Source organism: Carcharhinus amblyrhynchos, chromosome 17 (assembly GCF_965287045.1).
Source record: "Carcharhinus amblyrhynchos chromosome 17, sCarAmb.v2.hapA, whole genome shotgun sequence".
Lineage (NCBI taxonomy): Eukaryota > Metazoa > Chordata > Chondrichthyes > Carcharhiniformes > Carcharhinidae > Carcharhinus > Carcharhinus amblyrhynchos.
Genome location: NC_137340.1, coordinates 46740625 through 46756819, shown reverse-complemented (window position 1 = coordinate 46756819; position 16195 = coordinate 46740625). Strand labels below are relative to the sequence as shown.

General features: G+C 40.1%; 1 protein-coding gene across 1 annotated transcript in view; it reads left to right on the top strand.

Moving 5' to 3' along the window:
* LOC145354491 (alpha-centractin) overlaps window positions 1-15247 on the top strand; it is a 55908-nt gene extending 40661 nt beyond the window's left edge. Inside the window, exons 7-11 of the mRNA XM_080205897.1 lie at window positions 1722-1814; window positions 3845-4019; window positions 10501-10562; window positions 12586-12626; window positions 13603-15247. Of these exons, the coding sequence (XP_080062023.1) occupies window positions 1722-1814; window positions 3845-4019; window positions 10501-10562; window positions 12586-12626; window positions 13603-13705 (474 nt within the window). The 3' untranslated portion in view covers window positions 13706-15247. The remainder of the gene's footprint in view (window positions 1-1721; window positions 1815-3844; window positions 4020-10500; window positions 10563-12585; window positions 12627-13602) is intronic.
* The last annotated feature ends 948 nt before the right edge of the window (window positions 15248-16195 follow it).

The window sequence follows — 16195 nt, the reverse complement described above, 5'->3', positions numbered from 1 at the left end:
GTCCTCAGTATCTTCTCCAAAAGCTTCCCCACCACTGATGTAAGGTTCACTGGCCTATAATTTCCTGGATTATCCCTGCTTCCTGACTTAAACAAGGGAACAACATTGGGTATTCTCCAATCCTCTGGAACCTCATCTGTGGTCAAAGAGGATGTGAAGATAGCTATTAAGACCCCAGCTATTTCTCCCCTCGCCTCCTGCGGTAATCTGGGATAGGTCCCATCGGGTCCCAGGGACTTGTGTACCTTAATGCAATTTAGGATACTCAACACAACCTCCTTTGATATATTGATGTTCTCATAAGTGTTCAAACACCTATTCCTGACTCCAGTGTCCATCATATCCTTCTTTTTGGTGAATACTGTAGTTCCATGCACAACTTGCCTCTATTGTTCTTGAGTGGGCCTACTCTTTCTCTTGCTACCTCTTGCTCCTAATATATGCATAAAAAACCTTGGGATTCTCCTTGATCCTGTTTGCTAAGGATATTTCATAGCCCCTTTTACCTCTCACAATTCCACATTTAAGTTCCTTCCTAGTTTCACTGTACTCCTCAAGGGCTTCATCAGTTTTTAGATGCCTAGACCTATCATATGCTTCCTTTTTCCTTTTGACTAAGCTTACAATTTTCCTTGTCATCCATGGCTCGTTAATCTTGTCATTTTTATCCTTCATTTTTGTGGGGACATGCCCGTCCTGCACTTCAATCTACTGGCATGTCAGACATGGATTTGCCCTCAAATAACCTCTCAGAATCCACAATCCCCGGTTCCTGTCTAATGTGGATGTAATAGGCCCTTGCCCAATTAAGTACCCTCACTTGAAGGCCACTGTTGTCCTTAACCAAGACTATCTGAAATCTTATGAAATTATGGTTGTTAAGCCCAAAATGCACCCCCACTGAAACATTGATCACCTCACCTGTTTATTCCCCAATACCAAGTATAGTATGGCTCCCTCCCTGGTTGGATTGTCAACATACTATATCAAAAAGCCCTTCCGGACACATCTAACAAATAGTTCTCCATCCGAGCCTCTAGCTGTAAGGGATTCCCAGTCAATATGGGGGAAGTTAAAGTCACCCATCACAACAACCCTGTTTTTTTCACACCTTTTTGATATCTGACTACACAGCTGCTCCTCTGTCTCCTGCGGGCTGTTGGGAGCTCTATAGTACACTCCTAATATTGTGATTTCTCCCTTACTCCTGAGCTCCACCCATAATGCCTCACTACAAGATCCTTCCAATATGTCCTCTCTCAACAGAGCTGTGATCTGCTCCCTATCAATAATGTAATTCCCCCACCCCTTTTGTTTCCCTTCTGTCCCGTCCAGAATAACACTTACCAGATTATGGTAAATACCCACCTGGTTCACTGATATCCTTGTCTGGTCTGGTCTGTATATGACTGCAGACTCACAGTGATATGCTTTACTGTTAACAGCCCTCTGAAATGGCCTAGCAAGCCCTCAGTTGGATAGGGATGGACAAGAAATGCTTTCCTTGATTGAGTTTTTAAAAAATGAATTCTTGGTTAAAAGCATGACAGTGCCAGTCCAAAAAGGAAGGCCTAATGCCCTCTTAGCTTTACTAATTGGCTGCCTTTATGCAGAATCCTGAATTCAATTAACATGTCAAAGACCATCTCACTATAATTGTCCTGTTTTCTTTAATGTTCATTGTGTCTTTCTGGGTAATGAACTGTCTTTGTGTTTCACAGCGTGCCTGTTACCTGTCAATAAATCCACAAAAAGATGAAACTCTGGAGACTGAGAAAGCCCAGTACATCTTGCCTGATGGAAGCACAATTGAAGTAAGGCATCAATCTCAATTTGTGTATGGTTGCTAATGCAGCTTGCTCAAGTTAAATCATTACAGGTGGACAAGGGGAGCACAGGTTCGACCTGACCAAGGGAGTACAGGTTCGACCTGTGAAAAGGCAGAGTAATGAATTTCCAGATGGGATTATTCAGAAACCCTTGAATAATCTAAGAATAGTCAGATGCTATGATGGGGAATCTTTTTTGGCTAGGTGAGCTAGGAGGAGGTGAGTGATGTTCCTTATCCATCTGATATCCTATGTTCTTGTGATCACCATTCTTTTCCTCGCATCTTTGGAAATGGAGGAATTTAGTGACATAATACTGTTTGTAATCATGGCAACACTCCTGGAAATGTTGATTGTTTCCTCCCTTCCTATACCCACTATGCCAAAAAAGAAACAGAATTGTGTTAGGATATAAGAATGGAAGAAATGGGAGGAGTAGGCCTCTAGCCTCCTCTGTAATTCAGTAAGATCATTACTGATCTTCTAATTCAACTCCACTTCACCACCCTACTCCCTTGATAGCTTTAATATATGAAAATCAGTCCGTACTGTGAAGGCATCCAAGTCTCTCTCTCACTGCACAGTGTCAGAAGAAAAGCAATGAAGAAGTATTTGATAAGCTGGGGAAATGGTTGGAGAAAAGACAACTCCCAGGGAAAATTATAGAGGTGTACAAGATAACTAATGGCACTGAGAAAGTGAACCTGTAGCAGTACTTTTAGGTATGTTGAGCCAGCAAAACAAGTGGGCTTAGCTTCAAGGTTGTTAAAGGCAGATTTAGGACTGAGGTAAGGAATGATTTCTTTATGCAGCCTGATTAACAAATAGATTGAGTTTCCAGAAGGTGGGAAATTGGAATCATTTCTGGAAATCTTATGCGCAGGTAACTAAAGTAGCATTCTGAGTAAGTAGAGCAAACCCTCAAAAGTCATAGCTTGATTTAAAGAAGATACAACCAAATTACTTTGTAATGAATCCAAAAATCACTTTGTTGTTCTCAATTTTAGTTTAGATCTCTAATAGCTTTGTTTTCACTTTATTCCGAAGGTAATTTTCAAGGTTCAGTACAATTGATAACTGACTGTCCTTTCTCATCAATTATTTAGTTATTTTACTTGTATGTACATAACTGAACGGCACAGTGGTTAGTGCTGCTGCGTCACAGCGCCAGGGACCTGGGTTCAGTTCCAGCCTTGGGTGTCTGTGTGGAGTCTGCACATTTTCCCCGTGTCCGGGTGCTCTGCTTTCCTCCCACAGTCCAAAGGTGAGCAGGTTAGGTGGATTGGCCATGGCAAAATTGCCCCTTTATGTCTCAATTTAGGGGGATTAATGGGGTAAATACATGGTGAAAGGACATGTGGAAAATGCTGTATTGGCGAGTCAATGCAGACTCAATGGCTGAATGGCCTCCTTCTGCAATATAGGGATTCTGTGATTCTATGAACTATTGGAGCATTCAACCTCTTACTCTTTCAGGTCATTGCATAAACCTTGAAAACAATAGGTTCCGAGGTTTTTATCTTCCTTGGTTCCCATAGTTGAATGCCCCTGAGCATTGCAGGCCAAATATAAAGTTAAAATCCATGTTCTTACTATATTGCAACTATCTCAAGTTGCTGATGCTAACAGATCTGTGTGAATTGAGTTAGGATTTATCAACCATAGAATCAACAGTCCATTCCAAACTCTAAATTCATATTAGACAGATAATTAAGAGATATAAGCGCAAACGTTGCACAGAGCCTATGGCCAGAATGTCAAGGCATGATGGCCGTGTTTTGTATGTTTCAGCTTTAAAACTTGTCAAATGTGAACAATAAATGTGCTTCTACCAACACAGTCAGTTTCTGAGCGCGTCCATGTTTCAAATATGTTAAAAAGCAACATAAATAAGTGTCCTGGCCTGATCGTATGTCAAGAGACCTGCCCAATCTGGCTGGGTGTGTATTCCTTTCTTGATTGGAGTCCTGTGAAAGCCAAGATCATTTACAGTCGGATGTCTTTGCTCTTCGCAGATTGGCCCTGCAAGGTTCCGTGCACCAGAGCTGCTTTTTCGACCTGATCTGATTGGTGAAGAGTGTGAGGGAATCCATGAAGTCTTAGTCTTTGCGATCCAGAAATCTGACATGGATCTGAGGCGAACGCTTTTCTCTAACATTGTGCTGAGCGGAGGATCAACTTTATTCAAAGGTATCTGTTTAATGTGTTAACTGAACCATTTGCAACTTGCAAACTGAGATTGACTCTGTCGTATCGGGATGCTTGTATAAGGTAATCTATATTGATTACCTCCCCATGTTAAAATGCTGCAGCCATCATTTGCAGACTGCATGTTTTGTGTCTGTATTCATCAACATTTTTTCCAAAAAACACAAGGCATTTTTATTCTGTGCTTTTCTACAGGAAGAGAAAGTCTCCAGCCAGCTATAGTTAAATATCTTGTACCTAATTAGGACCTAACTTTAACTTTAGGACTGCGTAATTGGAAGGTCTATAGATGCCATTAAGAGGATGTACAATTGGATTACTTTTTTTTGATCCTTGGCTGCCCATTGCTCTGGGAAAAGTCCCAGTTAATAAGCAACAGTTCATAACACCACAATGTCATGGCTGGGTGCCACTTATGGCCCCCAGAAAACTTGCTTCATTGTGTCTGAGCGTCCACTCATGACCCAGTTGGGTGTGATATGCTGTGGAACCAGGATTTATTGCTGTTTCCCATTCCCTTGCTATGAGGATTACTAGTAGGAGGCAGGCTACCCCAGCAACCAGCCTGGCTGGGCACAACAGCATACGTAAAGTCAGGAGGACACCATGTAACAAATCACTACCAGAGAATTTCATGGTGTCTATTATAGTACCCAAATGTCAGGAGATGGCCAGCCTTAAGAAAAAGTGACATTCAGGTGTGAGAACTAAATTCAAAGCCCCCTATATTTGGTAATCGATTCCTTTTAGTTCCTTCGGTGTATTCATCCTTGCCCCCAGCACTACAGCATAAATCCAGGGCACACTGGAATTGACAATGCCAATGGAAACCTGTACTGTCATACAGCCCACTGTCCTTTTGTGCTAATTGGGAGGAAGCAGAGTTCTACAGTTGTATATACATAAGTTCTTGCCTCTCAGTAACTGCAGATGATAGTTAGAATTGTGATAACAACTGACCGTCTCTTTGTGCCATTTCTTTCATTTGAAATGGAAATATGTTAAATAGCATGAAGCTTACATTTTTCAAGCTTACATTTTAAAAGATCCCGTCAGTATTGTCTGTTAGCTGCAGGTGCATGGCCACTGCTTTTCAGCTGTCCTCAGTACTGAGGGCAAACAAAATCAGCAATGTTTAATTACATGTTTGGCATTGACATGCTGAAAAGATTGTGCTGCATTGATCCAAACATGGAATGTAACAGGGACATTCATCATACTGGGATTTAGAATTAGACAACTTAATATAGACCTAGAAAATCCCACTGACAGGAAGAAAACTTATTGCATTTGTCTGATATTTTAACATCCATGTTGATCAGTTTATTTTACCTTTGCTAATTAGTGGATAAATAAATATCAGACAAGCGCATTAAGCTGTTTGTTCTTTTCTATTATAGTCGGGAGTCAAAAAGTATCTTCCATCAATTAAAAATATTATGGAAAAAAATTGTCTTTGGTAAAATAAATTTGAGTTCAATTCAAAGTAAACCCGATAAGGAAAATCTTATTTGGAAAACCCAAAACAGTGAAAATGAACTGTGATGAAGGATTATGTGGTAAAGGTGGAATTGATTTATACTACCCAGGTTCAATTCATAGAATCCCCATAGTGCAGAAGGAGGTCTTTCAACCCATTGAATCGGCACCGACCACAAACCCACCAAGGCCATATTCCTGTAACCTCACATATTTAGCTTGGTAATCCCCCTGACACTAAGAGGCAGTTGAGCATAGCCAATCAACTTAACCCGCACATCTTTGGACCATGGGAGGAAACTAGAGCGCCTGGAGTAAACCCAACAGACACGTGAAGAAAGTGCAAACGCCATATAGACAGTGACCTGAGGCTGGAATTGAACCCGGGTCCTTAGTGCTGTGTGGCAGCAGTGCTAATCACTAAGCCACTGTGCTGCCCTGTGCTGAGTTAGCTGATCTCTGCCAGAGCTGGAAGAATTTCTATCATTGACATCGGTGTGCTTTTGAAATGGAAAGAAAAATATCCTGTGTCCATCCTGTGATTTCTGCTCAAAATTTGTAATTTGTAAGTGTTTTTGAGATTGGGTGTGGCCAAAATGGACCCACAGTCAAATAACTTGCTTGCTTTCATTGTCTATACTGACATATGAGGGAAGACATCTTGGTAGTGAGGAAGAGGAGCTGGAAGAAGTACTGGTTCGTCCGATCCACTGAACTTTCTCCCCACCCCATAAGAAATGTTGTATTGGCAATTCACTTTTCTTAAAGGTATTTTGTTGTAATTGAGCTATCATTCATGCTTCAGAATCCACATAGGTATCATTCTATTCTCTACTCTTTTATTGGCCTGGATTTTGTGGCCAGATGTGAACAAATGGCGCTTGGCACACTTGCCACTGACTTTTTGCAATGGAACTTGGCATTATTAGAAAGGAAAAGTCGCACAACGCCCTCAACAAGAGATCAGGGACTGGGTGAATAGGACAAGCAGTGGTATAAATCCTTCCCCAATCATATTGAAAAATCCTTACTGAGTCAACACAGTCCAAACCAGGAATGTAAGTTAAATTCAATGTCAGAGCGTAAATAGAAAAGAAAATAAAGGAATGAAAGATGTGATTTAGAGAGATGAAAGAGCAAGAAGAAGTGAAAAAGAACTTCAACTTTTTAAAACTTCCAACAATAATTAAAAACTGATGAAATAAGACTGCTCACTAGAGAGGCTGTCTAGCAGTAATTATGACTTTTGCATGCTGTATAAAAAGAAATCTAGTTGAATTAGTAAGCCCTACCTTTTCCTGCCTTAGTTAGTAGCAAACAGTGCAAATTCATACCCTTCCATTTGTTTCAATGCCTGGTATCTCAGCAAGATGCCCAAAATGCTGAGAAAAATCCATCAAATGCATTTCTCCTGTCTCACCAAAGAAATGTTAGGATGTGAAAGTGTTAATTTGATTTGATTTACTATTGTCATGTGTATTGGGATACTGTGAAAATTATTGTTTCTTATGCTCTATAGAGACAAAGCACACCATACATAGAATACATAGGGGAGAAGGAAAGTGGGGAATGTAGTGTTACAGTCACAGCTAAGGTGTAGAGAAAGATCAACTTCATATGTGGAAGGTTCATTCGAAAGTCTAAAGGCAGCAGGGAAGAAACTGTTCTTGGATCGGTTGATACATTGTTTCAGACTTTTATTTCATTTTCTTGACAGAAGAAGGTGGAAGAGAGTATGTAAGTGGTGCGTGGGGGTCCTTGATTATGCTGACTGCTTTTTCGAGGCATGGAAACTGTAGATGCGTAATTGTAAAAGTGTAATTGTCCCATTGAAGCCCATCTCTCTTGGTCTTGGTTCTCGCATTATACCATGCAGTTTCACTGTTCTTGTCTCTACAATTCTGCTTTGTAGATTGTTACAAATATTTATTAGAGTTGGAGTAGAAAAATTCTTCCCAAACATCTACTAAAACTATTTCTCGAAGTTGAGATGATTCTCTTTGACTTCACCTTTCTAAATTCTGGCCCTGTCCCACACACAGGATGCTTTAATAAAGGCATTATACAAGTGCAGGTTGTCAATGTTTACATGTCCAGATTTATATTATTTATGTTATTTATGTTGTGGGCTCACCCTACTCGCTGATACCTTAGCCCTTCCTTTTAGCACTTTGTCTAGATCATAGAATCAAAGTTTCTCTGATATTTCCACGTAACTCCTCTCTTGTAATATGATCTGTTTCAGTAAAATGTTGCTACAGTACGATATTTTTTAAAAAATAAAGAAAGGAAAAGGATATAGCAATTATACAACATAACCCCCCCCCCCACCATTTCCTTTGCAGATTTTATTATTGCAATATATTACCTAACTGTAGGGATTTGTTCCTCTATGAATTAAACCCAGGAGAACAATGGCGAAAGGCATTTTGATTGCAGTTATCAATTGATTTGATAATTATTTTATATCTTGGCACTTTGGAGATTAAATTAACCTAAAAAAATTGCACTAGAACATGAACTGTGTCAGAGCTTAAAGATCTACCATTTATGGGCTTCAATAGTTAAACACAGTATTCCTTTAAAAGTTCAATATAACTAAAAATAAAATAAAGTTAATCAGTTGGGCTGTTAAAATTAATGGTCAGAAAATCCTGCTGGAGCCGACTGACCTCTTGCCCCCACCCCCCAACTTCCTGAATTCCCAAGAGTCCCTTCCGGCTAAAAATTAACAAAATCTGCCCAAGCGTTGAAAGGGAAGGCAAGTGTTTATTTTCTACAGAGAGGTGGAAGGGGAAACAGAGGACAGTGTGTGAGAGAAAAATGTTCTACTCAGGTTGTCATTGCTTCCAGCAAGAGAGTGAAACATGAATAAGGACATTCTATCTCGGAGAGTTGCAGGAATGCTTGTTCTGAGTAGCTTTTTCAAATTAGCACTGAGCCTTTTAGCTCTTATTGTATTTATTCTCCTCTTAGTACACAGTTAAAGATCAGCTGATTTTGATGCGTTCAGTAAAGTAGCAGACAAAAGAAAATGCTACAAGAACGGACTGTGCCACTTAACTCAGACAAATGCAACTGTTACACAAATCATTCTCTACTATTAAAATTGCTGCTGTGATGTCTCATTCTTTCCACTGTGTGCCACTCGAACCCTTATGTGAATCAATGCAGCAATTTAAATTTGCTGTATAACAGGGATTTAACAGCAGAGAAACAGCCCTTTTGTAGCAGTGCATTGCCCCCTAGTGTATAAACCAAATGTGGAAGGTTTACAGAAAGGAGAGTGCACATTTTTCTGTAAGGTTGTTTCTCTTAAAATCTTGATATGTTCTTCAAACCTGCCCAACAGAAGGCTGAATATTATCCTCCACTTATCACCTTTAAGTGTGTTTTAAATGTTTAGTTCAAAATTGATTACATTTGTTTAGCTTCCTCGATGAATCTGTTAAGTCTCTCAGCAATAAATAGGACTTGTATTCTCAAGGAAACCAAGTTCTGTTTTAATTTTTTTTCTCGGATAGCTCAGGCAAATTGTGAACGTATAGTATTATACATTAGGTAGTTCTGAAGCAACATACTATAATAGGGAACACCCCTACCCAAAGTTTATTAGTGGAAACTTTTGAATAATTGAAGTTCCACTGGAACAAGCAACACATTGAGCAACTGTTCAGGGACAACAAAGAAGTTCTCTTTATCTTATGTTCTTTTCAATTTCTCTTTGGTGTTTTATTCTGGAATTGAGAAGATTTGAAAAGATACAGAATGTAAGAAGAGTCATACCTAACGGGCTTTTCAATCATCTGGCCAAAAAGTATCCTTCTCTTACATTGTTCTTTAATGTCCTGATGAGTAGAATTGGTGTTTAATGTGACTAGTGCTGGCTGTAACTTACTCTCTACCCTTCAGTCAAAAGGTTTACAGTTCAAGCTGTGCTCCAGAGACATCTGCTGGAATTTTACTGCCTCGCCCACCCGAGGCTCATAAGACCCCACCCGAGGCCAACAGAGATTGCTGTTCTGTGAGCCTCGCCCACCCTGGAATCAGTAAATTTCCAGCAATTATGCATAATCCACGCTGACAATCCAGCGCAGCATTGGAGGAGTGCAGCACTGTTGGAGATACCATCTTTCAGAAGCAATGTAAAACTGAAGCCACATCTGCTGTCTCAGGTAGATGCAAAAGATCCCGTGGTGCAATTATGAAGAGGAGCAGGGTAGTTCTTCCCATGATGTCCCAGACAACATTCATCCTTCAACCAACATTTATTAAATATTTTATCCAGTTATTATTCTGTAGCTGTTTGGCTGTCACACTTCCTGTGATGTAACAATAGCAGCAGCTTCACTTCACAATGTGCTTAATTGGCTGTTAAATGCTTTTGAATATCCGGAGGTTGTGAATATTGCTGTATAAATAAATTCAACAGCAGCTGAAACCAATAACTACGAACTAATCAACTAATATCTTCCTATTAGATAATCAGGATTTAGGTAGGATATAAATGGCAGCTCTGATCTGCTGACCTTGTGGAGCTGGTAACAACCTGAACTAAAGCTTCAAGATCATTAGAATAAACACGAATCTGACCAGCACAAGTCAAACAATTCGATCGCAATTGCTTCAAAATCAACTCTTAAGGTTTTTGACAATGGAGCAGGTATTCTTGTTGCAGGAAATCCCTTATTGATGCAGTGACCATTTTAGTTTTTAGATGCTTGGATCTCTTCCACCTGTTTGGTAGATTATAAATGGATTCAAATCTCACGCTGAGATCTGAAACGGGTGTGGATCCAAATGAATTTCACAGTCAGCAACATATAATTTCCAAAACACATGTTTGAATTCGGCACAGTCACCATGCAAGTCTGACATCTGTTTGGAAAACCTTCTGAGGACTGATGCACATGATATCGTGCTTTAGTTTTCCCCTGTGTTCATCGCCAACTGGTTTTAATTTGCTGTATTTTTCTAATCACAGGTTTTGGTGATAGACTGCTGAGTGAAGTAAAGAAATTGGCACCAAAAGATATAAAAATAAAGGTATTGTTATATGTTCCAACACCCGGAAATTAGTAACAACCTACTTCCCCTTCTAGTTCACAGCACGCTTTGAATAAGCGGGGCCAATTGATGGGAGTATACAGAACAGATTTAACTGATGGCTAGTTTGAGCAAGAAGCTTTGAACAAGGGAGGAGCTTTCCTTTTCTTATCTTTTCAGCCCTCTGAAGATCTGTTGAAAACCATCTACAGATCATATTTTTCCTACATCATATTTTGCATACAGCAGAGGTACACAAGAGCTAATTCTTTGCAAGCAATCAACCCATGGAAACATGTTGATGTTCATTCCAAGCTACTTCTGTTAAACAAGATTCTTGATGTAACTATTCTTCAAAGAATAGGCTTTATTAACCATTTTCTTCCAAACCATAGTTATGGATTCGCCCACCTATTCTTTTTACCCTAGCCACTAAAGTGAATCACTAACGTCTGACATCGTTCTATTTCATAGAACCCCTGCAGTGCAGAAGGAGGCCGTTCGGCCCATTGACCTACACCAAAAACAAACTCAGCCAGATCCTATCTCCGTTGCTCCACATACTTACCCCACTAATCTCTCTAACCTATGCATCCTGGGACACTAAAGGGCAATGTAGCATAGTCATTTAACCTAACTTGCACATCTGTGGAGTGTGGGAGGAAACAGGAGTACCCGGAGGAAATCCACACAGACACGAGGAGAACATGCAAACTCCATACAGAAGGTGACCCAAACCAAGAGTCAAACCCAGGTCCTTGGAGCTGTGAGGCAACAGTGATAACCACTGTACTGTTTGTTTTCTTCAACAAACACTTCAGCATTGAAAGCAGGAGTGCTGTACTGCCTTGACACTTCAAAGCCATCTTGTTCATATTGTTCACATTGAAAAGTCTGTTAGTCCCCGGATAACAAGTTTGATTATTAACATATAACTCATCAAGATGTCCCATCTACAGCTCCTCAGGATATCCAATATCGTACACACATAATATCTCCACATCTGAACGTTCTCAGAACTATTGTTTTAAATCTTTCTTGAACTTCCGAAGAGGGTTAGGCAATTCATCTCCTCAAGTCTGTTCCATCATTCAATTGGATCTTGGCTAATCTGTATAAATCTTTTAACTGCCAAGTTGGGGTTTCACCTTGCATTCACTGGCTTATTAAGCTAGTAAAGTAAGCACCATAATACATTATACCCGATCATATACAAACACATGTTTTGGGTTTGATCACACACCCAGATGTTCTCGTTTTTGATTCAGTACAAAGATCAAAGATTACAGGTGTACACATCAACAAATTAGGAGTAGAGTTTTCTTTTAGATAAAGGTTTTAAAGATTTAATTTCCAGAGTATTGTAAACTCTAATGATGAAAGGACTCTCAAATCATAAGTGCCATTTCCTTATTCCATATTAAAAATTGTATTTTAGAATAGTTTGTAGAAAATTATTAAAATGATTAAGAATAGAACTTATTTTGTGTGTGGCAAGGTGGTTAGCACTGCTCCCTCTTAGCACCAAAGACCCTGTTTCAATTCCAGCCTTGGGTGACTGTGTGGAGTTTGCACATGCTCCCCATGTCTGTGCAGGTTTCCTCCCACCAGGATGTGAGAGTTAGGTTGATTGGCCATGCTAAATTGCCCCTTAAGGTGGGATTTTCTGGCTGCACTTGGCCCAAGCCTGGAAAATCCCACCAAGGCCAACCAACCTTTGCATGGTCCGGCCCCATCCACTACGATTCCCGTGGTGGCTGGAATGAGAAAATTCCACAATTAGTGTCAGGGAATTAGCAGGGTAAATGCATGGCGTTACAGGATGAGATTATTGTCAGTGCAAGCTTGACGGGCCGAACAGCCTCCTTTGCACTGTATGATTCTACTCTATGAGCCCTGAAAAGACTCGTACAGTTTAATGCTATAATTACTTTTTCTCTGAAAGATTAGACCTTGCAAATAAAATGTAAAAATCTGAGGTAGAATGTGATAGTTTATCCTTTGTGTATCTGTTTCATTACAGATCTCTGCTCCTCAGGAGAGGCTATACTCCACATGGATAGGGTAAGTGCTCATTTGTGGATCATGACACATAGTGTTCGTGCTTGCGAGATAACTTCGCAAGGTACAGTTTGTCCATGTTCCTGGTGAGGGCACTGTTTTCTTTGGCAAAATAGAGTTATTGTTAGTAGGTGGTTTCACTATGTTGCCTTCTGAAAATGAAGGCTGTTAGTTCCATCTTTTTATCATGGTCAGTGCAGTTGTTAGCTGATTTATGGGAGAGAAGTCTGCAGATTTTTCAACCCATCTGATAACCATTTTCTTTCTTCATAACAGCCACCTTCTCCAAACATGTCTTCATGCTCTAGTTTGCTTGCTGCACATCATAGAACAAACCTCTAAAAATATAATTCATCTTGTCATCTAGTACTGTAGAATACCATTTATATAAAAACCAGTGGGATGTTGATTGCTATGGAAACACTGAGCTGTGTAACATCCGCAGCCCTGGCTCTGCTTTGGAAGAGACATTAGGGATAATTTATTATCCAGCGATTGTCCAGCTGGGTGCAGTTTCACCCAGCTGGACAATTGCAGAGGAAGATGGTGTGATTAGACATATTCAAGGCTGCAGATAGAGTAAGAAGCAGGATGGTTTATCATGGTCTCAGTTACATGTGGCATCTTATAGCTTTAATAAATGCTGCATCAGTGATGTGGTCGAAGCAGAATTCTGATTGGAAAGGATGGAGCTGCAACCAAAATGGGCATGGATTTTGGAGGCCAGCTCATTCAAAGACTTTGGAGGGGAAAGGGAGGTTGGAAATTGGGTGGCAGTTTTCAAAGATAATAGTGTCAGGGATGAATGTTGATAAGACTGGTGACTGCAATAGAGACAGAAGAACAACATTTTCTACAGTAAAGAATTCCTGCACTTTTTTGAAAATGTAATGTAAATATATTTGAATGGGTTAATCAGTAAGCGGCAAAGGATACTTTTGTTGCCTAATGTCCTTTGAATATTCAATTATTTTCACAGAGGTTCTATTCTGGCATCACTTGACACGTTTAAGAAGATGTGGGTGTCCAAGAAAGAGTACGAGGAAGATGGGGCCAGGGCAATCCACAGGAAGACATTCTAAAGCACTTGTTGGAGTTGGTCCATACACAAACTCACTCTGATGTAAACCTTGCTTGTCTGGGTATGGTGTATGCCTGTGAGAAGGTGAATGTGTGTAATGAGAGCATAGAGGAGATGCAAAGACTGGTTTTGGGACACATGTGATCAAAATAAGAAGTTTTGGTCATTTTCACTATTTCTCCAACATCCCACTCCCCCCACCACCCTTTCCCTCTTTCCTCCTCCCTCCCTTTCCCTCCTCCCTCCCTTTCCCTCCTCCCTCCCTTTCCCTCCTCCCTCCCTTTCCCTCCAATTGTTTTGTCATTCACTGTTAATGTATTTGCTGTAGGAGTCCAGCTGCGTACACTAAAATATGCCAAGTGTATTTGGCTGCATCCACTGTCTGTAATTCCTTTGAACTTTTGATCATAAGCCAGAGTTAGCAGTGAGAGGAAATGAGAGCTCCCAAGGCTATAGAGTGGATGTTAAAAGTGCAGTACGAATGGTAATTTTTAACAGGCTTTTGTTTCTATTGCTTTTGAGACTGGTAAGGAATTTGTAACCTATTGTGTGTAGACAAATTGCACGTCCTGATGTTACTGAATTTTTTTAAAGAAATATATCAGCAGAGCTCTGTATGCTTTTTGTCCATGTCTAGTAACACTAACATATTCCGGCTTGTGTGCCCTCTAGATGAGGTACTACTTACCCCCTGCAGGCTGCAAGCAATTTTGTGATATTTAGTCAGGTGTTAATGGAGAAAGAGAGAACCAATGAGAAAACCCATTACAGAACAAAAAAAGACTTGTGGTAAAGTTGTGCAACATGTAAGATAATTTTAAATTATTTTTCTTTATTCTTCTCCAAACTGTTTTAAGCTAAGCCTCTACAAACAGGTCGGAAATCCCAGCTTAAACATTGGTTGCCGCATGCAAGAAATGCAATGTATTAAAAGATAAAAATCTGTCATTAATAATGGGTGAGAAGTAAATGCGAGGCTGGTGTAAAGCCAATGACAAACTGATGTCATTCGCTTCAATTCATTCAGAGCACCACCACCCCTGGCCGCATCGTGCACCATTGTGGTTCATTAACTCTTGGTTCCAGGAAAGGAATGCAAACAGTGGTTCAAACTACAGTTGTTGAAAATATTTATTTCCCTACCATCAGCACTGCAGGGAAGGGGGGGTGGGGTGGTGGTGACAGATTTGGTGGGGTGGGAGGAAAGAGAAGGATATTGCAATTCGAGTTGATTAGAATCAGGAACAAAATTCAAACCTACGGCGGAGACCCTTCCTCTTAATAACATTCTCATAATGTTTAGCATGAAAGAAACAAAAAAGTGTTTATTTTAGCAATGAAAAGCTGGTGTTAAGCCTTAGAACTGTTTGTAGTGTCAATTGTATCACTACAGTCGAGCAGTAATACATGATGTTATAAGTGCCAGTCATTTTATATTTTAAAAAAAGGTGCGGTTGTTAATGTCAACTGTAATGAAGGGAACTGCTGTCATACCACTGAACATGTTCTGCTCAGAATAAATATGACAACATGGTAGAACAGGCTCTTTTTGTTGTTTAGCCTTCATTTGAACAGTAGACTAAACTGTTTAAAAATTTTACCTTAGCACACATGCTTTGGCAAGTCTCCAAAATTGACTGTGAACACCACTGGCATTAGCTAGTCATGACTGCCATAGATCTAGGTCTCCTGTACGATGGTGAAGAGTTTGAATAGGTCCATTCTGACTGTAGCTTTTATTACGTTATCATCCAATGTTTTACCATGCAGAAGTATTGCGAACTGTGCTGCCAGGTGATGCCACTGTACTTGAAAACCTTAAAAATAAAGCTATTCAAAGCACTTGGGATTGCTTCCATTATTGTAACATAGAGATTAAGACTCCCAATCACAAAGGAGTAGGCTAAAAGATGACTCTGTGGAAAGGATTACTTTACCACAAGTGACTAGTACATTAGAATTTTTGAAAATGAATGAACAAATCTACGTTTATACAGCAGCTTTCAATTTATAGAATCTCTACAGTGCAGGAGGCCATTCAGCCTATCAAGCCTGCACTGACAACAGTCGGTGCAGGCTTACCATGCTACTCCCCCTGACACTAAGGGTCAATTTAGTGTGGCCAATGCACCTAACCTGCACATCTTTGGACTGTGGGAGGAAACTAGAACACCTGGAGGACACCTACGCAGACACGGGGAGAATGTGCAAATTCCACACAGATAGTGATCCGAGGCCAGAATTAAACCTGGGTCTCTAGTGCTGTGAAGCAGCAGTGCTAACCAGTGCACCACCATGCCACTGAGTTCTGAATTCCTGAGAACCTCCCAAATCTCTGTCACAGCCAAGAAATGTTGAAGCTTTGTCTCTGTTAGCAAGCAAACAAGGGAATCAATTTGAGGACAGGAAGATCCCACATCAGAAATTAGGATTAAAATATAAAGTATATCAAGAAATTGATAAACTAAATTTGCACCACAATGTACAACAG